Source organism: Mesoplodon densirostris, chromosome 15, assembly GCF_025265405.1.
Source record: "Mesoplodon densirostris isolate mMesDen1 chromosome 15, mMesDen1 primary haplotype, whole genome shotgun sequence".
Classification (NCBI taxonomy): Eukaryota; Metazoa; Chordata; class Mammalia; order Artiodactyla; family Ziphiidae; genus Mesoplodon; species Mesoplodon densirostris.
Genome location: NC_082675.1, coordinates 89,390,318 through 89,413,374, shown reverse-complemented (window position 1 = coordinate 89,413,374; position 23,057 = coordinate 89,390,318). Strand labels below are relative to the sequence as shown.

The window sequence follows — 23,057 nt, the reverse complement described above, 5'->3', positions numbered from 1 at the left end:
AGATGTGGTATATATATACAATGGGATACTATGCAGCCATAAAAAAGAATAAAATTTTGCCATTTGCAGCAAAGTGGATGGACTTGGAGGGTGTTATGCTAAGTGAAATAAGTCAGACTGAGAAAGACAAATACTGTATGATACCACTTATATGTGGGAAATCTAAAAAATACAACAAACTAGGCAATATAACAAAAAACAGACTCACAGATATAGAGAACAAACTAGTGGTTACCAGTGTGGGGAGGGATAGGGGATGGGACAAGATGGGGGAGGAGAGTAAGAGGTACAAACTATCATGTATAAAATAAGCTACAAGGATATATTGTACAACACGGGGAATACAGCCAATCTTTTTTTTTAAATAATCTTTTATTTATTTATTTATTTATTTATTTATTTATTTTTGGCTGCGCTGGGTCTTCGTTTCTGCGTGCAGGCTTTCTCTACTTGTGGCGAGCGGGGGCTACTCTTTGTTGCGGTGCACGGGCTTCTCATTGTGGTGGCTTCTCTTGTTGTGGAGCACGGGCTGTAGGCACGCAGGCTTCAGTAGTTGTGGTGCGTGGGCTCAGTAGTTGTGGCTCACAGGCTCTAGAGTACAGGCTCAGTAGTTGTGGCGCACGGGCTTATTGCTCCGTGGCATGTGGGATCTTCCCAGAGCAGGGCTCGAACCCTTGTCCCCTGCATTGGCAGGCGGATTCTTAACCACTGTGCCACCAGGGAAGAAACCCAGCCAATCTCTTACAATAACTATAAAAGGAGTATAACCTTTAAAAATTGTGAATCACTAACTATCCTGTACACTTGTAACTTACATGACATTATACATCAGCTATACTTTAATTAAAAAAAAAAAGGAAATACCTATGTAACTAAAGCTTCAAAAATAAATTTGCTCTCAAAAAATACGGCTGTGTTAGGAGCTGGTAAATGCCCTGAGGCTGCTGGTGCACTCAGGGTTAATCATTAGGACGTGGGAATGCCGTAGCTGGGGCCCCCGTGCTTTGCCCCCTGAGACTGTCGGGGCGCTGCTGACGGCACTGGGCCTCACCTCCTATCCTGAAAGCACGTCGAAAGGAAAGATTCACAAGACTCAGGGGTTCTCAGTTGTGGGTGCAACTTCCTGGATTTTCAGAATGGAGAAACGTCAGTCCCACCAGGCCTGCTGGAAAATCAGCACTTCTAGAACTGAGCATGTGTGTAGAGAACGGCGAGTATGAAACAAACAAAACAAAACAAAGCAAAGCTAGTTCCACGGGGTGTGCAGACAGGGTTAAGAGCCCGAGCCGGTGGTCCACCTGTAGCCCCCAGGGGTCTGCAGACGAGGCCGTGCGGGCACCTTAGGGAATGAGAGTACTGTCGTGGAAACCAGAGGAGGGACACTGCCGGCTGTGGCCAAGCAGGAAGGCTGCACAGCACAGAGGAGCCTGCCCGTGGGCAGCAGAGGGGCCCCTCCTGGATGCAGAGCCGGGGGCTGGGGGCGTGCTGTCAGGGAGGAAGGACTCTTCTCTTTGGAAATCAACTTGTTAATGGGATCAGCAGGGTCCTCTCTTTTTTTTTTTTTTTTTTTTTTTTTTTTGTGGTATGTGGGCCTCTCACTGTTGTGGCCTCTCCCGTTGCGGAGCACAGGCTCTGGACACGCAGGCTCAGCGGCCATGGCTCATGGGCCCAGCTGCTCCGCGGCACGTGGGATCTTCCCGGACCAGGGCACGAACCCGTGTCCCCTGCATCGGCAGGCGGACTCTCAACCACTGTGCCACAAGGGAAGCCCAGCAGGGTCCTCTCTTTAAGACATTAGGTCAGGTTTCTTAAAACCTTTGATTGAAGGCACTTTTTTGAGAGGTTATTTACTTACATGATCCAGTTTTACAAGATATTTGAAGAAGTCTGATGACTTTACATAATTATCAGAAACCTGAGTGCAAAGGGTAGATGAGAAAACTATATATAAAGTACACTAAGATTGTACAGGAAGTGGACAAATTAATTTAATAATAATTTTTATAAACCTAAAAATCAAAGAATGACTGATGTAAAGTCAGAAATGACTCATTTATCACATTTAAGATTTTACCATTTCTGTCTTCTGTAGATTTTTGAAATTATTTACATCCTAAATCTGTTTTTTTTTTTTTTTTTTTTTTTTTTGCTGTACGCGGGCCTCTCACTGTTGTGGCCTCTCCCATTGCGGAGCACAGACTCCGGATGCGCAGGCTCAGCGGCCATGGCTCATGGCCCAGCCGCTCTGCGGCAGGTGGGATCTTCCCGGACCGGGGCACGAACCCATGTCCCCTGCATCAGCAGGCGGACTCTCAACCACTGCGCCACCAGGGAAGCCCCCTAATTCTGTTTTGAAATACATACATCGTATCTAAATTCTGGCAAAAATAACTTAATGTTATTTAATTTAATTTAATGTGCAAATCTGAAGATTCACTTGGAGAGAAGAGGACACGGGAGGGTGCAGCCTGCAGACCTTACGGAGTCAGTAAGCTCCCTGAGTCCACTCACGGCTTTCCTGGAACTGACTCAAGGCCGTTCTGGGATGTATGGGCACATACATGCAAGGCCTGGGTCAGGGCAGGGGTCCCACCAGGAGGGAGCTGGCCAGATTTCTGGCCTGTGGTGAAAGCCCGCACTGAAAACCACCGTCAAGCCCCCTCCTCACCCCACAAGAAACTCCTCAGGCCCGGAGCCCGATGAGCCCTCGGGGGGGTGCCGTCTGCACCCAGAGGACCCGTCGGGAATGGACCGCTCGGCCCGACTGACCTCATCGGGGCTGGAGGCCTGGTAGGTGCGGTTGTTGTCGCTGAAATCCTGGTCAGCCTCGGCGAACTCGGTCTCCCCGGCCGTGCCACGGGCCTCGTACACGGGGGTCACGTTGTGACACAGGGCGACAGCCTTCACGGCCTCGTGGACCCGGCTGCTCACGCTTTTCCTGACCTTGGGCGCTGAGGACTGGGCTTTTCTTGGGGGTGTTGAACTGGCGTTGTTTCCACTGGCCTGAGACTGCGTCTGTCAAACACAGGACGCCGAAGAATTAGAGACAGCATAGCCGATGCTGGGATGAGTAACATGCATGACTTTGACGGGCTGCTTAGCCTTAGCCAGGAGTAGACCAGCTCGAGACAATCACCTCTGCCATGCGCCCCACTGGGGTGACAAGCTACCCTTTTATCCTTGTACTACAAAGTGCTCTGACATTCCCCAGCTGTCGAGTAACCAAAATATTTGCTATAATACTCAAAATCTCACAATCTCCTTTGAGTAGATTCACTGTAACCATGGCACGAATTTGCTAAGTCCTTTCTAAAAGCAAAGTTAAAAACAGAATGGAATAGGATACTCACGACTGCTGTCGTTTCTCTTTAAAAAGTGCTGTGCATAAAGTGGTATACAGCTGGGCTTCCCTGGTGGCGCAGTGGTTAAGAATTCGCCTGCTAATGCAGGGGACACAGGTTCGAGCCCTGGTCTGGGAAGATCCCACATGCCGCGGAGCAACTCAACCCATGCGCCACAACTACTGAGCCTGCGCTCTAGAGCCCGTGAGCCACAACTACTGAGCCCACGAGCCACAACTACTGAGCCCGCGAGTCACAACTACTGAAACTGTGTGCCTAGAGCCCGTGTTCTGCAACAAGAGAAGCCACCACAATGAGAAGCCCACGCACCGCAACGAAGAGTAGCCCCCACTCGCCTCAACTAGAGAAAGCCCGTGCCCAGCAACAAAGACCCAATGCAGCCAAAAATAAATAAATAAAAACAAAAAACCCCAAACATTTATTTTTAAAAAATGGTATACAGCTAAAAGCAGGAAACATGATTATGAACGTTCCCTTAATATTATGAACTCATCCAGCTTTGCAACAGTCTCTGAAGTTAGAGTGTCTGGTTTGTAGATAATAATCATCAGATACAATAATCACCGCAGTGGGAGGAAAAGCGACCCTCCCGTCATATTTCAAAACTGTTCCCTTCAAGCCACCACCCACTCCTCCGGATGTGCCTGACGGCCCTGGACAGATGTCTCCGCCCGTGTTCACCTCCTCCGGTGGGGGGGGGGCCTGGGAGGACCCCGACCCCAAGGCCCATCAGACACTTCTCCCCTGAACCTCAGGGGAACTCCCGACGACCCTTAGAAAGCCAGGCCCCTGCTTCTGGGCAGCTGTGCAGAGCCCATCAAATCACAGTGCTGGCTACTGAGGGGCAGCTCCTCCGCTCAGCTGGTGCCCCGTCCAGCCCGCGCCTCCGACCCACACCTGCGTCCTGCCTGCCCCGCCGCTAGCGCAGCCGAGCCACGCGGCGGCCTCTTCCTGCTGAACGTGCCGTGTTCATTGGCGGCTGCATCCTTTCACTCCACACAGATTCCACTCACGATCACATCCTCCTCATCACCAGGTGCTTCCAGTGGGTAGACATGACCGGGTTACACAAGATCTGTGTTACGTTACTGTGGACCTAGCAGACTAGTATCATCTTAAAAGTGAAACGTAAGGAATAAAATCAGTTTCACGTAAAAGGCCTGTCTGCCCAGCTAACCAACACACAGCTTTTAGTAAAAAGATTTTTAAAATTCTTAGATGGAATACTGTTTGCTGTATTTGTATGACTCATCTTTTCTGCTTTTAATTTTTTTTCTAGTAAAATAACTTATTTGGAATTATTAAAATCATATTCATGGGTAATATAAATTAATATTTTTAAAAACAGATGTTACCTGGTACTATTTAATCTAGACATAGATTACAAGGAGAAGGGAAGTTGTATTCCTTCCCCTTTAAAATATTTTCTTCTATTAATAAATACTCTAGGTTACAAAATACTCTGTATTAAAATGAATGACATCCAAATTAATAAAATGCTTGGTTTTAAGTGTTCATGCACGTATGTGTGCTTCTGGGCATGTATGACCACACATATAATAAATACATACTCATATAAGGTTTTCATTTGACAGCATCTCAAAAGTAAAGTACATGCCAGACTGGTGCACATTACAGAAAAAAGAGACAGTTTTCACAAAACTGAATATAAGGCTGACAACATACAAGGAAGAACTGCAGAGGGCAAGGGTAGTTCAGTCCAGTCTTCGTGAAATCAAGTGGGAAACAAAGGCCTGCAAACAAGAACCTGCCGACCTCGGCAGCTGAGGGCGCCGGTGTGGCCCAGGGAGTCTGGCGGCAGCAGGGAGACATCACAGCCCGTGAGCGCTCTGTGCGTGCCAACCCCACACACCTCGCTCAGATCCTCAGGAGAGAAAAGGCCTCAGGAAGTGATCCTGAATCGATGCCCTGGGATGGCTGGGTTTGATGACACCGAATCAGTGACTGCAAGTTATACAATGGGTAAGAAGAAACCCAGTGACTGAAACACAAGCCCTACTTGGGAAAGGGCCGTGGAAACCACACAGCCGAAAATAAACTGGAAGGTGGCTTATGTCCCCACTGCTCCATGGTCTCCGCCTGACCCGGGCACCCAGCGGCCCTGACACACCTCATGTCGGGAGTCTGAAAGGTTGGGAGGAAACAGCCCAGACGCCCTGGCAGAGAACGGATGCTGTAACCACCAGGCTGCGCCCTCACGTGAAAGAAACAATTCCTCTTCCTGTAGAGGCTCCGGTGAAAGAGACAAGATTGAGGTTTTGTCTTAAAAAACAAAAAAACAGGGCTTCCCTGGTGGCGCAGTGGTTGGGAGTCTGCCTGCCGATGCAGGGGACACGGGTTCGTGCCCCGGTCCGGGAGGATCCCACGTGCCGCGGAGCGGCTGGGCCCATGAGCCATGGCCGCTGAGCCTGAGCGTCCGGAGCCTGTGCTCCGCGACGGGAGAGGCCACGACAGTGAGAGGCCCGCGTACTGCAAAAAAACAAACAAACAAACAAAAACCCCTGTCCTTATTTCTGAGAGATACAGACTACATATTTACAGATGAACTAATGTGATATTATCTTCACTTTTCACTTCAAAATAACCATCTGAAGGACAATGGCTATGATGAAGCAGGATCAGCCGCGTGCTGATAATCGTGGAAGCTGAAGGGCAGAAAAGTTACGGTTCCTACTTCCGTTCACTGAAAAGGTTAAACATACGTACCTTTAAAACATGTGAGAAAGCCTTATTATGAGGAAAAACAGAGGGATTGTTCTGTACATATTCGATGCAGGATTCCACTCAATACTCTTAAAAATACTATGTTTACTGAGTGATTTATACAAATAATCCACTAAGCAAATTTAATAAGAATAAATGATTTAAGGTCGTTAAGCCTATGATTATACAATATAGAAATTTTAATTTAAAATTAGTCCAAAAACTGTTTCTTGATTTATAAACGAACGATGAGTAAAGTAATGCCTTAGCATCATCAGAGAAGGTGCCACGTTGCAGGTCAAGCAGGTAACAGGCTCCGTGTCACTCAGCGGCACCGGGTACTTTTGCCAGAAAATCCCCTGCAGGACTGAACTGGCTCACCTGTGAGTAGGAATTCATGAGCTGGTTCTGGATCTCATCCATCGTATCCGTCCCGTAAGACACGGTGCCCAGATGCAGCCGCTTAAACACCATCTCGTTCCGGGTGAGGGTTCCTAGGACAGAAGCAGCAAGGACACCGTCAACTCGGGTGGCCCGTCAGGCAGCTCGAGGCCGCACCCCACACGCCCCACGCCCAGGGCTGGACGCGCTCTGCACCTGCGAACACGCTGCTCGGCCACACAAAGCGTCCTCCAGCGTCACCTGCACTATGTTTTCATTTCACTAGTGAGGACCAGAGCTTTCTTCCTGGAACGTCAGGAACTTCCCCTTCCAGTAACTTTTAGTAACGGCAAGGGTTCTGGTTCTGTGGAGAAGGTCTGGACTCTGTCTTCCAGTTCTGAGTCACTCTCTTTGTAACTACACCCTAGAACGCTGCCTGAGAGACCAGTGCGTCGATCCGTTTCAAATAAGTCTATTTTGAAAAATTAAGTATTTTTCATTGAACAGAAACAATGCGTTTAGGCCTTGGTATACACGTGTGTCGTACGGAGAGGCGGTGAGGAAGGAGAGGCATTTTCTCTCCAGCTGGTCTCCAGCCTGTGAGCCCCGGTGCGGGCCCTCTGCATCCGCCCTGGCACTGCCCACCAACCCGGGCAGGTCAGTTTTAGGCTTCAGCTTCCAATCAGAAGATACACAACCAAACGCAGTGAAGTAACAGCAATGAACAGAGGGGCAGCAGAGGTAACGCCGTGTATTTCAAACACTTGGTGAACTTCCATTAAGAGTGGCACATGAGGGCTTCCCTGGTGGCGCAGTGGTTGAGAGTCCGCCTGCCAGTGCAGGGGACACGGGTTCGTGCCCCGGTCTGGGAGGATCCCACATGCCGCGGAGCGGCTGGGCCCGTGAGCCATGGCCGCTGGGCCTGCGCGTCCGGAGCCTGTGCTCCGCAACGGGAGAGGCCACGACAGTGAGAGGCCCACGTACCGCCAAAAAAAAAAAAAAAAAAAAGTGGCACATAAGTTCCCAGTGTTATTTATCTTGTGACCCTGACAGGAGACCCTAAACACTGTGCATCTAGCACTTAATATGAAAACATACACGCACATACACGCACACAGTCTTGGCTGCTCCAGTTTTATGGAAGGAGGGTCACGCAGTGTGCAGGGGGGACCCCCTGTGAAGCCCGGCACCGCGCGCTACGAGCTGTCCCCCCCAACCCTGTCCCCGGGATTTCTGCACTTGTTTCAAAGCACAGAGAAGGGTCATCCACGGGCACTGACGCAGTTAAGAGTGTGAACACGAACAGAGGGCCACGCGGCCACAGTAGAAGCCGGACCTTTTACGTGTCTACGAGACGCCACAGTAACGAATCTTTGTTTTCTTCGGCCCACACAATGTTGAAAATATAATACAAACTGTTTTCATATCTACCTGTGACTCCGTGCCCTTTACTTAGGACTACTGTTCAAAGCAAAACAGCTCATTTGACAGGACTCCCCCCAGCACCCAGAGGTTATTTTAAAATAAAGGGAAAATCTATAATTTACAATTACTATTTAGAGATTGTTTTGGCAAACATTCTCAAAAGAATGTATATAACATATTATCCAGGGTTTCATAAATTTCAAAGAGCAGCTACTGTCAGGGATGCTTGTCAGTTTTATAAATTCTGCCTTTTACAAAATTCTATGTAGCCCCTTTAATAAATGGCTTCTACGGTTCTTTGATTAACAGAATCAAAATTACATAAGAAGTGCAGTTTTCGTTTTGTTTTGCTTTTGTTTTTCTGTACGCGGGCCTCTCACTGTTGTGGCCTCTCCCGCTGCGGAGCACAGGCTCCGGACGCGCAGGCTCAGTGGCCATGGCTCACGGGCCCAGCCGCTCCGCGGCATGTGGGATCTTCCTGGACCGGGGCACGAACCCGTGTCCCCTGCATCGGCAGGTGGACTCTCAACCACTGCCCCACCAGGGAAGCCCGAGAACTGCAGTTTAAAGGGGTCTTTCTGGTTATGCCATCCTCATTAAATAAAGAATAACTAGGGTATATTAAATAATGTAGTTAGCAACAATTCAGCCTCCAAATGAAATAAGGAAGTTCTATAAATGCTTTATTTCAAAGATTTGATATGAAAACAACAGTTCTATTATTTACCTATGGTCAAAAGATAATGAAAATTTACATTGATTCCTATTAGATTAAGTATGAAGTTTACCTCTATTACATGCACCCAAGTGGACAGTTCTCTGAGAAATGATCAAATACGTTATTTAAATTAAAAATATTTTACGTCTCAGATTAATTGATGTAATTGAAGAATTTCATTTAGACTTTTTTTCTCTGATATACCTTGAATGTCATGAGGCAGTAAGTTGCGGTGGGGATGGTAACTAGGCACACATGCTAAAGAGTTTATAAACAGGACTGTGGTTAATGACACTTCTTTTAACCTGACTTTTTATTACTAATAACTTAATCTGTACAGCAAAGTTAAAGAATATTACAACAAACGGCTGTACAGCTCCCACCAAGAATGAACTATTAATTCTCTAGGTTTTTAAAACCACCTCGTACAGGTAAGAAAGACCCGAAATAAAGAGGCCACAGTCCACCCGGCCTAGGAACATGGCCACCATTCTCCAGACACACCAGCAACTCTCACATTCCCACATGTCTCTAATGAACTTGGAATTCAATCATTCGTTTGGCAAAAAACTCCTTAGAAGGCATCACTACATGCTGGGTTTTGGTGGCGCCTCACAGAGATACTTTAAACTCTCAAGCCTCAGTGCTTGTCTGCAAACTAGAGAAATTACCACTGGTCCTGCATGGATATGGCAAAGAATAAAAAGACAAAAGCTACACCAAACGCTAAGGGTGACACAGCCTGACCTCTGTCACTTGAACCCAACACTGTGTAGTGATGACTGTGGCATCTTCCAAAATTTCTAAGTTGCTAATAAATCATGTTTTCAATGGCTTAGAACTGATACATTTGAACAAATGACTAGCACTCCTCATCAAATAAATAATAAAATATTAGTTATTTTGCCACTTGAGTAAATGTACTCACATCCTGTTGGGTTGAAGAAACTGTAATATTTATGCAGACAGTCCTTCATGTGTCACATGTAATTACTTAACATATTAAGATGCATCATCAAAATATTTTTAAAATTTCAGTGGTGTTTGTACTCTGCAGCTGACTCTGTAAAGTGCTGAGCGGGAAGGTCCGTGCTAGGTTCGGGCTTTCTGTGCCCTCCTGACAGCAGGTTAAGTATAAGATTCTACTGGTTACTGAAGGGTCAGCAATGCAAAATGATTTTTCAAGTCTTATCTTAAATGTTTTCATGATTCCAGCCAGTTGATAGTTTCTACAATTTTTGTCATCTTAATACAACAAAAGTTAAGATGTCCCAAATCTGAAACGTGGAAAAGGGCGGGGACTGAGAGAGGTGGGCAGTGGCCTCACAGTGACCTGAGCCTCGTGGCAGCTCTGTGGACAGAAAACGTGACAAAAGGTTTGTTTGTGATTCCTGGGGGAAAAAAAAAGAAAGCTGTAGCTCTTTAACAAAGCAGTTTTTTGGACTACAATGAGCTAAGCAGGCAAAAAGAAAATTAGTTTCCAAAGAAAAAGTCCTGCGGGCACCATTCTCCGGGTGGCGACAGATGTGATTCATAGCCACGCAGAGGAGGCGTCGGAGAAGCAGACACAACGCTTTCTGGTCAAACCTTCCTGGGCTGTGATCTGGCCTCAGACCAATACTCTGCAGGCCGCAGAGGAGCGGCTGCGGGACAGTGGCCCATCCGCACCGGGCAGGTCTTTCTGCAAAGATTCTGGTCAAGCAAAGTGACAAGGACACACGGCCAATGGCTGTATTGAAACACGGTTACTTAGACCTTATGGCGCAGGAATGGAAACAAAAGTTCTAAAAAGTGATGACTAACTTACCAGACTGCAGAGTATGCATCCGTTTAAAAATTATTCGACATTCTTTGATGCGGAGTCGCATATTCTCTTTGCTGTATGTGAGGCTTTCTCAAAAGACCACGAGCCCTGCACTGCTGGCCTCTGTATGTGTGTGCTACCTCGACTGGCCCAACACCCCAAACGTCAGTCTCCCTCACATCCAGGCACCTGCGTCAGCAAACAGCTGCATCAGTGAGACCGTGCATGCCCGCTGTAACTAAGGCCCCAGTCACGGCCACCAGGCAGGAGAAGCTGCAGTGGTACCTCCGGTCGAAGGACACCAGTACACGCTCCGTTGCATGTGTGCGCACTGACGGGCACACACGTGCTCTGGTGCCCTTGGAAACCATGCAAACAGCGCTTCCCCACCACGAGGATGCCGTCCTGTGAAACTCACACGTGATTCGAGTCTAAACAAAGTGGCGTGTTGGGTAACGGATGCTATAATTAAAATGCGTCTGAAAACCTGTTGTTTCAGTGGGTGTTTCAGGAATGGCTTTGTTCTACACGAAGATAAAAACTAACAAAGGAATTAATGTATTGCTTTAATAGGCTGCATCTGAGTCAAGTTTTAAAATTTATGAATCCTCAGCAGCGTTGTTCTCAAACAATGGCATTGTCGGGGTAGCCAGGGAGGAGGTGGAGGTCCTCCCAGCAGGTTCAGCACAAACGACCTGTCCTCTGGGTTCAGCATCGTCTGCGCGTTGAGCACATAACGCCTAGTATTTCTGGTCAGTGTCAATATGCTATGCATCCTGGCAGTGAACAGATGTCTACTCTTGTCGAATGAATTACTTTATGTTTCACGCACTGGTGGCCGCAGATGTGTCACTATAGCAACATCATTAATTTCAGATCTTACCGGAAACGTGCACTCCAATCAAACCTAATTATAGCACATCGCTTTCTTGTCCACGAGAAGGAAACTAGAATGCAATTACTGGGATACTTCATTTTCTATTCTGCTGTGGCAAATAAGAGACACCGTGATGGACGCTTCTCGTCAGAAAGCTTATTGATGAAGCACAAACCCAATTTACAGCCACACGAAGGACCACCTCACAGTTTCGGGAGCCACGCAAGGCTCCTGCCAACAGCTCATCCCTAACTTTCTTGGCTGATGCTTGGGTCACTGAGATGTTTGCCAACTGCCTTCCTCCCCTGCCTCTGACACCGATAGGAGGTGCTCCACAGATGGCGTTCATCTTGGGATTACTGAGAAGGGCCTGAAAAAAATTCTAGACCAAAAAATTCGAAAAAACCTCTGCACGGCTTCAACATCAGGAACAGATGACTTCTAGCATAAAGAAGCCTTTTAGAAAATCAAATGCAAAATATTTTCTCTAATAAATTTTATATAATTTTTCTGTGATTTTAAGAAAAATCTCAGGAACCAAGATTATTTATTAAGCTAAAACCTTAAGAAGCGGTGTTCTTGCCTTTTAAAAGTAGCAGAGTGAACTGTGGGAAAAATGAGACTTTGTCTTTATGACTCTGAGCAAAAACCACTTATCCTTACCCTGAATGTAACTCCAATTCACCAAAGAAAAATGGAGGAGCTACAGAACAATAAACCCATTATTGTTTAAAATGCAAAATAAAAGTTAGCCTTTTAAGGACAAATAATGTCACAAAACCTTTACTTACTGGTATCAAACAGCCAGAGACACAGAGCCTTGAGTTTACTGTGTGTTCTCAGGCATGTGCTTTCTGTTTGTAAATTAACATGAAATAATAGGTCAATATCATTCTAGGACCATTATATGCAGATTTAAAATGGCCACAAGAGGACTTCTGGTCCAGACCAGACCTGCTTCCCCCCGATAAGGACGACCATAAGCTCAGGAATGGTGCAGGAGGTGCCCGCAGGAGGCCTCTGGAAGGTGGTAGGGAAGGCGGCTGGTGGGGCCCAGGCCCGAGGATGAGCCCAGAGCTGCGTCCGGCATCCCTGCTCCCAACCCTTCCCCTGCTCAGCGTTTCCCCGCGGCACCCGTCCATGCGGAGGTAAATGCCTGCACTCCGTGTCACTGCTGTGTGTTCTTGTAAGAACATGCCACAGTGTGCCGCTGTCCTGGCGGTGACTTTCTCTGTGTCACAACCGGACCGTTTGTTCTTGTGGCCAGAACATTGCTGTGAATATCATGGTACATCTCCTGGTGCACATGCTTCTTTAGGGAACAGACGCTGGGCCGAAATACCCAAGACCCGCTTTACAAGGCAGTGTGCCACGTGCCACTCCACCAACAGTGAGTAGGACTTCCCCATTCGTCCTGTACTTGCAGACACGTCAGATTTTTAACGCGGGAGGAATGACACGTTCATTGCATTAAGGTGTCCTACTCACGAAAACAGGGTATCCACCCATTTAATTAGGTCTCAGTAAAAGGTCTTTCAAAATTTAAAAACATACATCCACATGGTTCTTACCCATTTCTTGTTAAAATTTATTTCTAATTACTTTATACTTTTTTGTTGCTATTCTAATTGGCATTTCTAGAATTAAGTGTCCCAATTGTTGCTGGTATAGAGAAATGAAGTTTAATTTTGAATATTGAGTTGATATATGTAATTGAACTCTCTTACAATTCTAGAAATTTTCCTGATGGTTCTTTTTGGTTTCTATGTAAAAAAATCTTTGAATTTGTTTTCTTTGGGAACAGTTCACCTGGTTGAATTGGACTTTGATCTCATCTTGGTGGCTCCTGGCTTCTGACTGTATGTATCCACAGAGGCCAGGCTGCCTGGTGCTGTAAGCCAGGGGCTCGGGGCGGTCCTCTCTTAATGATGGGCAGCCTGGTGACTCCCTGTATCTCACTGCAGATCCTTGTTGGCTATGAATTTAGTCTCTCCCCAGGACTCTGTTCTGGAGACATTTTCTTACATTTCTGTAGGATCTCTTCACGAGCCATTTTGAGTTTGGGTTTGCTGTGTTCCTGCTTCTCCATCAAACGAATTCCAATTTCTGGATCATCTAATGGTACTTTTGCTTGGTTTTAGTATTGTTAAAGATTTATCCTTTAAAGTTTTTCCCATCTGTGCAATGAGTTGGGAAGGCATTTTCTCTGTCTACCTTCTTGACCCTGAGGCTCTCAAGTTGTTATTTCTGAGTTATTTTGACTTATGGAGCATTACCTTATGGGTCAATTCCTCAATGTCTCACCAAGACAAGTCCTAATGAAAACCAAATACAATCCAACAACTGGATTTTGACTGAAATTCAGTAAACTTACAAATTCCTCATGAAGGCTGGCTGCTATAGAATACTGAATTTTCACATTCGGGACACGGTACATCTCTCCACTAATGCCAGTCTTTCACGTTTCTCTGTCAGGTCTGGTCACTTTCTTCATACGTGCCCTTATGTTCCCCAAGTTTACGCCCACATGTTTTACATGTACTTGAGCTATCGTGAATGCGATCTTTCTTCTTCAGTCTATTCTACACATAAGGGAGCTATTTTTATTGCTATTGTTATTTTAATTTGTAAGCTGCCACTTTACTGATTTATTTTTAGCAGTTCATTTCCTTGGTTGATCATTATATCTGTAAATATCTGTTTCTTCTTTTGGTTGTGGATCTTCTATTTCCTGTCTCACAGCAGTGGCTGGAATAATAAATGTTAAATCAAAGCATGGTACAGATTAGTCTTTCTTCTTCCTGACTATAGTGAGGACTCTTCTAATATTTTATTAAAAATAAAGTTTTTAATTTTATTCGAGACATATTTTCTTTACCGTTTATATAAATATTCTTTTATTTCTGGTTCGCTAAGAATTACTAGGAATTTACACCACGAATCAACAAATCAGAAAGGGATTTTAACCCTTAGATACTGCTCTTGTTATAGTTCTGGATTCAATTTGTCTTTTACTTAGTATGTTATGGATTGACAAGAATTCTCTGATGAAAGAAAGAAAAAAATGAAATAAGGACAAAGAGAATTTGGAGCATGCAAACTTAGGGTGGATAAATCATTTGTGGTGCAGCTCTTTAGGAGAATGTCACTGTTAAAATACTAAATTCACATATCTTATTGTTATTTTCTTCTAATAGCTCATAACTATCATTCTATAATAAACAAGTCCTTTTTGCTCTTAAGAAGCCAATAGAGAGGTGTAATACAGGTAGTTAAATAAAACAAAAACACAACTGTAAGGCTGTAGAAAGTGTTCAAAATACAGAAATATGTCTTTTAAATCTCTAAGAATGTCACATTTTGCTAATTCTGATGATACTCTTATGTTAGAAGATGAAGACTAGCTGGAGGCCAGTTTCAAGGGCTGAGTCTGGGGAGTTTCTTTTATTTAATTTAATTAATTTATTTTTGGGTCTTCGTTGCTGTGCACAGGCTTTCTCTACTTGCGGCGAGCAGGGGCTACCCTTCATTGCGGTGAGCGGGCTTCTCATTGCGGTGGCTTCTCTTGTTGCGGAGCATGGGCTCTAGGTGTGCAGTATTCAGCAGTTGTGGCACGCAGGCTCAGTAGTTGTGGCTCGTGGGCTCTAGGCACACGGGCTTCAGTAGTTGTGGCACGCGGGCTCTAGAGTGCAGGCTCAGTAATTGTGGCACATGAGCTTAGTTGCTCCGTGGCATGTGGGATCTTCCCGGACCACGGCTCGAACCCGTGTCCCCTGCATTGGCAGGCAGATTCCTACCACTTTGCCACCAGAAAAGTCCCGAGTCTGGGGAATTCTAACCGGGAATTCAATACTCTGTTTCTCACACACATGCAGGCGCATGCACACACACACACACACCATAAACGTGTGTGGGCACAGACACGCCAGGACCCCCCCACCACTAGATGCCTCCAGAGGTGAATGCGCAGACAGCGGTACCTGTCTTGTCGGTCAGCAGGTACACCAGGCGCCCCAGCTCCTCCGGGATGGTGCTGGTCCGGACCACTGTGCCGGGGATATTCTCATCTTTCATAATCATCCACCCGTAGGCGGCTTTGCCCATGTCCAGGTTCACACGCAAACTGCCAAAGAAAACCCATCACAGTCGTCAGTGTGAGCCAACGCCTCACGTCCAGGTTTTCCATATGAATTTATTTACTTAAATGCACTGTCTTTAATTTGTATGGAATAAATAGGTCATATTGGATTTTAGACTTTAAGATAAATGAATGTGTTGACATTTGAGTCAACAGGCGTCTTTTCAGCCCAGAGTGTGTTTGCAGGTGCCGGTGAAGCAGGTGCTCCTACTTGGCCCTCCAGCCCGGTCTGCGACAGCAGCCGGACCTGGGAAAGGTGGACGCGGCGAAGCTCCCCATGGAGGCTCAAAGGGGAGAGCACCATGTGGAAGGAAGTCGCTGGCCTTCCTGGGAATCAACATCTGAAACGGGTCTGGATATCTGGCCCGTCATTTTACAAAAACAAAGAAGCATCTCCAGCGTGATGAGCGCCCTGTGTGAGGGGAACAGGTTCCGGGTGGAGGACCGGGTGGGTGGAAGGCCCTCTGAGCGCGCGAGCCCCTGGGCCGGGCCCTGAGACCAGAGGACCAGAAAGGCTGAGAGCGGGGGGCGGGGCCAGCACGCCTCGCGGAGCCTGGACTTCAGGGTCAGAGCCACGACCCCCGAGCAGGCTGAGCCACGGCCCGAATTACGCTCTATGGTGGACCGTCCCGCACCGGCCTGGCATGCGCCGTTCTGCTGGGGTGACTGATGTCCACGGCACCAGCACCTGTAAGCTGCCCTCTGATACGACGCTGACCGTATTCTTCCACCGACCAAGAGCCGCTGTGGCCCACCTGTGACAGGTGTACACACTGATGTTATGTAATTTGATGAAATGGGATTATTAACCGAAATCAAGAGATCTGTTTTTCCACTTCAGTGAAGTGGAATGGTTTTGAAAGACTGGATAGTGATGAATTGTTTTCAAAAAACATTTTTAATAAGGTGTGGGTGAGATAAAAAACAAGGAACTTAAATCTTCGGGAAGATTCTCACCAGACAGATCTGTAAAATCATTTTCCCTCCACCGTAAGGAAATCCAAAGTGGAAATTATAAACTATGCACTACGAATACCTCTTTGTATGAGGAAAACGTAGATTTTCAAAACATACTTAAAAAAAGGGCCAGAGCTCTACATTAACAGACTAGTGAATGAACATACATTTCTATGAATTAATGTAAAACGTAATGTAAACACATATGTGTATGATTTGTAGAAATTCATTTTTCTCGTTGACCCATTTTTAAGCAGCCCCATTGTGCAGGATGCGGGCAGGTGGTCCAGGAGGAGGGCCTGCAGGACACCGGCTGAGGCGCTCTGCCCGGGGACTGTGCTCTGCCCTGTGCAGGGTCCACTGCCCTGTGGCCTCAGCACCCCCGGGACAAGCCTTCTGCGGAGCCCATGGAGCCATCCAGACCGCGACCGGCGTTCCCCGCCAGCCTGCATCCAGAGTCGTGCTGCACACGCCTGTCCCCCTCGCGTCTCCCCACACACTCCCATCACCTTAGACGTCTACGTGTTACTCTTTGACCCAACTTTTCCCCGTGATTCTTTCTCCAAAACCCAAATTCCACATACACAAACTCCCCACGTCTGAAACCTGTTCCCTGGACACGCTCACGATACCGCCATCTCCCATGGGGGGCAGACGTTGTTCTGTGGACAGTCCATCTGGGTCCCGTGTGGGGCTCCAGACTGCTCACCCCTTTTCTGCTTCCAACCAGCAAGGGCCTGAATAAAAGCCCTCTTTCCTTTGATGCCTCTACCACACACCATCATCTCCGTGGATAACCACAGTTATTCTAAATACAAGTTCAGAATAGTTAGGATATTAGAGAACCGTGAAACAAAACAAAAGAGCTTGAGAACAGCAAACATTAGTGAGCATGTGGGGAAACAAGTATTTTAATGAACTGCAAGTAGAAGTGTAACAGTGGAGCCACTTAGAGAGGACTTGGCAGCACACAGTGAAATGAAGACTGGCCAGAGGGTTCCCGGCTGCGCCTCTTCCAGCCATCGGCCCACCAGGAGAAGCCCCGACGTGCACCCAGCAGCACGTACTAGGATGCCGTCCATACGGCACTGATCATGAAAGCATCCAAGCCACCCAGCAACAGCATAGTTAAAATCGGGGCAGTAGCAAACCAAGGTACAAAGACACTTAATACAATCATATTTATGAATGTTTTAAAAATACACAAAATTTTAATGTTCACGGGTCCCACCATATGCACCAAGGCCATAAAAACATGAACAGAAAGGACCCACCCCAATTTCAGGAGAAAAATCACCTCTGGGGAAGGCAGGAGCAGAGAGAGGGAAGGTCCATGACTTTATGACATCTACCTTCTTAAAAAGAAAAAGGATCTGAACAAAGACTGAACATGTTAAATCTACGGCAAACACAAGGGCATTTGTCACTAGACTCTGGACCTTTTACTTACCTTAGAAATTTCATAAGTTACAATTGTATAGTAAGATTGCAACTTAAAACAAATGGTGGTCCAGCCTACCTTGGACAGTTTTGTTGCAATCCTGCCTGAAAGCACAGGACTGGAATAGAGTCCTTCCAAGCCTGGAATTCTAAAGAGCCCCCTTAAGGACACACACTTAGAACGTACCACTGCGGGGAGGGCTGCTTGCTAGCTGTTCCCAGAGCAGCTCTCTCTATATTCCAGGTGTGTCAAAAATGTTCAGCTGTGTCTAATTTTTTTTACATAGAATATTTTTATTTACAAGATTTTTTTTTTTTTTTTTTTTTTTCTTTTTGCGGTATGTGGGCCTCTCACTGCCGTGGCCTCTCCCGTTGCGGAGCACAGGCTCCGGATGCGCAGGCCCAGCGGCCATGGCTCACGGGCCCAGCCGCTCCGCGGCACATGGGATCCTCCCAGACCGGGGCACGAACCCGTATCCCCTGCATCGGCAGGCGGACTCCCAACCACTTGCGCCACCAGGGAGGCCCTATTTACAAGATTTTTATTTCATTTGATTAAAAGAATGTACAAGCATGAAATGCAAAATATAAGTGTGGCAGAGAGAGTGAAATTTGGCTAATGAAAACCAGAAAATCAAAGATATCCAGGGGTGTGCAGGTAGGCAGGCAGACACCCAGGGACGTGGAACAATATTGCACTGAAATGACAGGGGCTGGCACGGAAAAATGTGCCACGGCTCAAGCTAACGCTGAGATACCCCCAGGAAGAAGCCAGCACAGAAGCAGCCCATGAACCAGGAAGGGCTCCCAGGGTTTCAGCGAAAAGAAAGAACCACCAACAAATGAGAGGCCCCTTAGCAACGGTGAAAACTGGGCCTAGATTTAGAGGTAAGAAAATTTCATTTGTTCAAGAGGCTAGAATTTGGAGAGCCAGTAAAGGAAATATCAAATCACAGTAAGGAACCAAACATCTGGCACAGGGGTGTGGGCGTCACTGTCCCTCAAGGCGGGACGCGGATCGTGGGTGGCGGCCACTTTCACGGCAGGTAGGACACGAAAACGTGGGTGGGTGAGCGGCAGCCCTTCTGCACGCCTCCGAGGCAGGCCGGTGAAGCCCTTTAGTCAGCAAGGAGCCCCTCAGCCCCAGACTGTCACCAGGTAGAACACGGACAGAGGAATTATACCTTCGGGCATAAGCAGCCGGGCCTCGTTCATCCTCGTTAACAATCAGACCTAAGACCACTCAGATAGGCTTCAAGTTCTACCGGGAAGTCTGCGCCTCACCTAATTCTACCAGGAGAGCAGCAGACAGGATGGACCGACTCCACGTGCTGAAGCTGCTTGTGTCCAACCCTGCGACCTGCCTATTCATAAGCGCACACTTGGAAGGCGATCTCCAGGAGTCAGTCAGCGAAGAAAGCCTGCAGGTGAGTCAGAGAAACTCAAGTAAAAGAATCACAATTCATTTGTCCATAACTTTCACAACTTACAGATTATAAGACCTGCACTGGTCAGAAAGAAAATCTCTAACTGACAGCAACACAGACCTTGTAAAGCAGCCCCTCGCTAGCTCCCGGCTCTTCTGAACCCTGCTAGGAGGGTGAGGACACGGCCTGCGCAAGGTGACCTGCGGGGAGAGCACCGCAGTCCCCGGGCCTCCCCTGCCCCAGGGGCGCTGGTCCAGGAGGTGCCATCGCCTGCACACAGCACCTGGCTTGTGTGAGCCCCAGGGGTCTCCCATCAGCTGTGGGGAGGCGCCCAGAGGGGTGGCCAGCCAGGAGGAAAGGCTGGCAAAGTACTGGGGAGTGTCCTGCTAACAGGCACTAAGTAGCGGCCGCCCAGGAAGAGTTCAGGGTGCGAGGAAGGTTGGAAGAAGAAAAAGAAGGATTTTACAGGACTTCCCTGGTGGTGCAGTGGTTAAGAATCCGCCTGCCAATGCAGGGGACATGAGTTCGAACCCTGGTCTGGGAAGATCCCACGTGTCGCGGAGCAACTAAGCCCGTGCGCCACAACTACTGAGCCTGTGCTCTAGAGCCTGTGAGCCACAACTACTGAGCCCATGAGCCACAACTACTGAAGCCCACAGGTCTAGAGCCTGTGCTCCGCAACAAGAGAAGCCACCGCAATGAGAAGCCCGCGCACCGCAACGAAGAGTAGCCCCCCGCTCGCCGCAACGAGAGAAAGCCTGTGTGCAGCAACGAAGACCCAACGCAGCCAAAATTTTTAAAAATAAATAAAAAATAAATTAATTTTTTAAAAAAATGATTTTACAGGGACTTATCTGTGATTTGGGTGTGGTCATAAGACAGAGTCTCTAGGAGTCAGGAAATAAAGTGAGAGAGTCACTTGGTAACACGCAGGCCAGATGGCCAACGAACGAGCAGGAGACTGGTGGGCACAGAGCAGGGGCAGGGCCTGGGCGGGGCATGTGACCCCCGTGAAGACGCCCTAGCTGGCTCCTTGGAATCGGGAAGACAGGGCTCTTCTCTGTGTGCTGTGGTCTCCTTGCAGCTTTTGGTTGAATTACTTTTGAAGACATCAGCCTGCCTCAGGGATCTCAAGGCAAGTGGGTTCCTATCTGCAGCCGGACGGGCCTTTCTCAAGAGCCTGCAGTCTGCACTGGGCATGGGGCTGAGCGGAAGCCAAAGGAGCATCTCTCAGGTTCCTCCAGGTCGTGCTCCTGAGCTCCTCGGCCAGAGAGGGTTCACTAACTCAACCACTGTCGTACAGAATTGTAAGAATATAATACTTCATGAAATACTACATCACAAATCAATACCGCTGGAATAGTTTAGGTTGACTACAAACGTAAATCCCCTCAAAGAATGTACAAAGCAGTAGTTACTAGTGAAAAAGGGAATGGAGATAACCTTCACGTTCAGAAAAATAAAGCAGAACTACTGCAGAACGCAAGTTCATGGTTTACAAGTGAAAAACTATTAAGGAAAAATACCTTCAACTAAGGACAACAATACCATATAGGTAGGAAGTAGAGCTTAAGTTCACTCTGGTTCACACGGTACATCTTGATCAAATGTTAGTACAATAATTTGCTTTTTAATGCAAAAAATTTCTAGCTCAAACTTCAAACACCACGTTGACAGAGTAATTATCACCATAGTTAACTTACAATAATTTGCTTTTTAATGGTAAAAATTTCTAGAAGCTCAAACTTCAAACACCAAGTTGACAGAGTAATCATCATCACCATATTTAACTTACTTTTTAGTAATGTTCTAAGTTTATGGAATTTTAAAACCCAGACCTCTACTCGACTAGTACTTTATAGTAACATGATTTGTGAACAAAAAAACATATGTTAAGCCTACTATTTTGAGTATTACAGTAATAGATTATAAGGTAATAGATACCATATATATTTTTAAGCTAAATTATGTTGCTAATTTAGCAACTGTGAAATTATCTAGAGACCTATTCCTAATAAGTGGAAAAGTCATTGCAATTTTACATGGTCAGCTGAGCCAGAGGCAGGTGTGACCTCTACTGTTATTAAATACGAAAAAATGAAATAAACCATCTTCATGGGCCAGGGTGTTCAGGGGTGTCACGGAGAGGAACATGTATGAACCTGCTTCACGCTGCAGGAAGAAAGCACAAGGTTCACTTTAGAACATAAGATCATCTTAATGGTGGCACTTCCTTTTCCAAACAGTCTCATCTTACAGCTACAAAAGTGTCTGAGGAGGTAACCTGGACCCTGAATAAGTGACGTGTACTTTGCTAAAACATGCAGTGCCACCCCACTGGCGCCCCGTGAGGCCTGTTACATTTCAACTTAATTTGTTACAATTAAACCTGCAGCATTTATCAGAACCAGGTGAAACAGCCCCAGCTCACACCAGGCTCCGCAGGGAGTGAATCTACCTGAAAGAATTCACACGCATTCCTCTGAAGTGAGACATATGTTCAGATCCTAATCTGAGCAAAAGAAAAGTCATTTAAATGACAAGTTTTATCTAAAGTAATCAAAACCTTTTCCTGTAAACTGTCATTTAAAGGAAAAAGCACAGATGCTATTTTATCTGAATTTCCCCCCCAAATTTTTCATTCTGTGATTCTTTAAAATTTTCATGACACACCATGGATGGCAAGGGATGGTTCCAAAATGTTTTCACTAGGTGAATTCACCCGTGGCCATGCACCGGGAAGGTAATATTCTGTTACTGGTTTGAACCTTTCTCCCGGGCTTCAGACTGCATATTCTATTGCCTACAGGGTATCTGACCTTAGATTTACCACAAATACCGTTAAATGAACATACACACGATGGAGGCTAGTTTTCCCACTTCCTCCCCGTCCTGTGCCAAACAAAATAAGATCACATTTACTCTTGCTCAAGGAGGAGGAGACGCTTCTACCACCAATGAATGGTGTGATCTACCCGTCACCCAAGCCAGAAATTGGAAGTGATTCGAGGTTCCTTTTTCCAGATAGTCAACTCCTGTCAAATCAACCCCCTAAATTCTCCTGAAGCTGCTGCGTTGGGGGGAAGCATGGGTTAATGGAACTTTACAGGAATGATGTTACATATGACTTGTATGGCTTCCTAATTCCCAAATGTACTAGTTCCATGATCTGGGCTGATGACAGACTTGACCCTTCTGAGCCTTGGTAACAGCACCTGGAAAATGCCACGTGTCAGCAACAGCGCATCAAAGCGGGTGACTGAGAGTCATGCTGGTGGAGCAGGTGATCACTGGCCCTGAACAGCCAGAGGTGGTTTCATAGAAAAGGCAGAGCTGAAATGGAAAGCATGGGGGTGGGCAGCATGTGGGTGCCACCTAGGAAGGCGGGGGCTCAGCCAGGCTCCGGGGCTCAGAAGGCATGGACGTTCCGTCACTGGCGGATCGGATATTCCCCCCAGTAGGCTAACTGCCCCTGTGATTTGTATCCACTGCAACACACAAGAGGATAAACAAAATGTAGTCTTGGGTCCCAAGGAACAGAAAATCTAGTCAAGTATGAAAGGTAGTTGAAATTGGTAGAAGCAAAATTCTAAATCACATTATCAAGTTTTGGAGTGGGCGTGGGTGGACTGGGGATTTGAACTAAAGCAGTGTTTCAAAAAATAAACTGAGCCTCAGTGTCCAAGGTGGACGGAACCAGAGAAAGCCTGGAGGCCAGAAGGCGAGTAAGGAGGTGGCACAGGCTGTGGGCTTGGTAAGCATGGGTCCCGCGGTTCTGAGAGTGCGTCTCCCACGTCAGGAGGA

The 23,057-nt window shown here is 46.9% G+C and overlaps 1 protein-coding gene across 4 annotated transcripts in view; it reads right to left on the bottom strand.

Annotated features, from left to right (window-relative positions):
- ATP9B (ATPase phospholipid transporting 9B (putative)) overlaps nucleotides 1-23,057 on the bottom strand; it is a 208,748-nt gene that overhangs the window by 37,577 nt on the left and 148,114 nt on the right. For all 4 annotated transcript variants that reach the window (XM_060118550.1, XM_060118553.1, XM_060118551.1 and 1 more), the window contains 3 exons: nucleotides 15,272-15,414; nucleotides 6,468-6,580; nucleotides 2,770-3,015 (listed from right to left, as the gene is read on the bottom strand). In XM_060118550.1, the coding sequence (XP_059974533.1) occupies nucleotides 2,770-3,015; nucleotides 6,468-6,580; nucleotides 15,272-15,414 (502 nt within the window). The remainder of the gene's footprint in view (nucleotides 1-2,769; nucleotides 3,016-6,467; nucleotides 6,581-15,271; nucleotides 15,415-23,057) is intronic.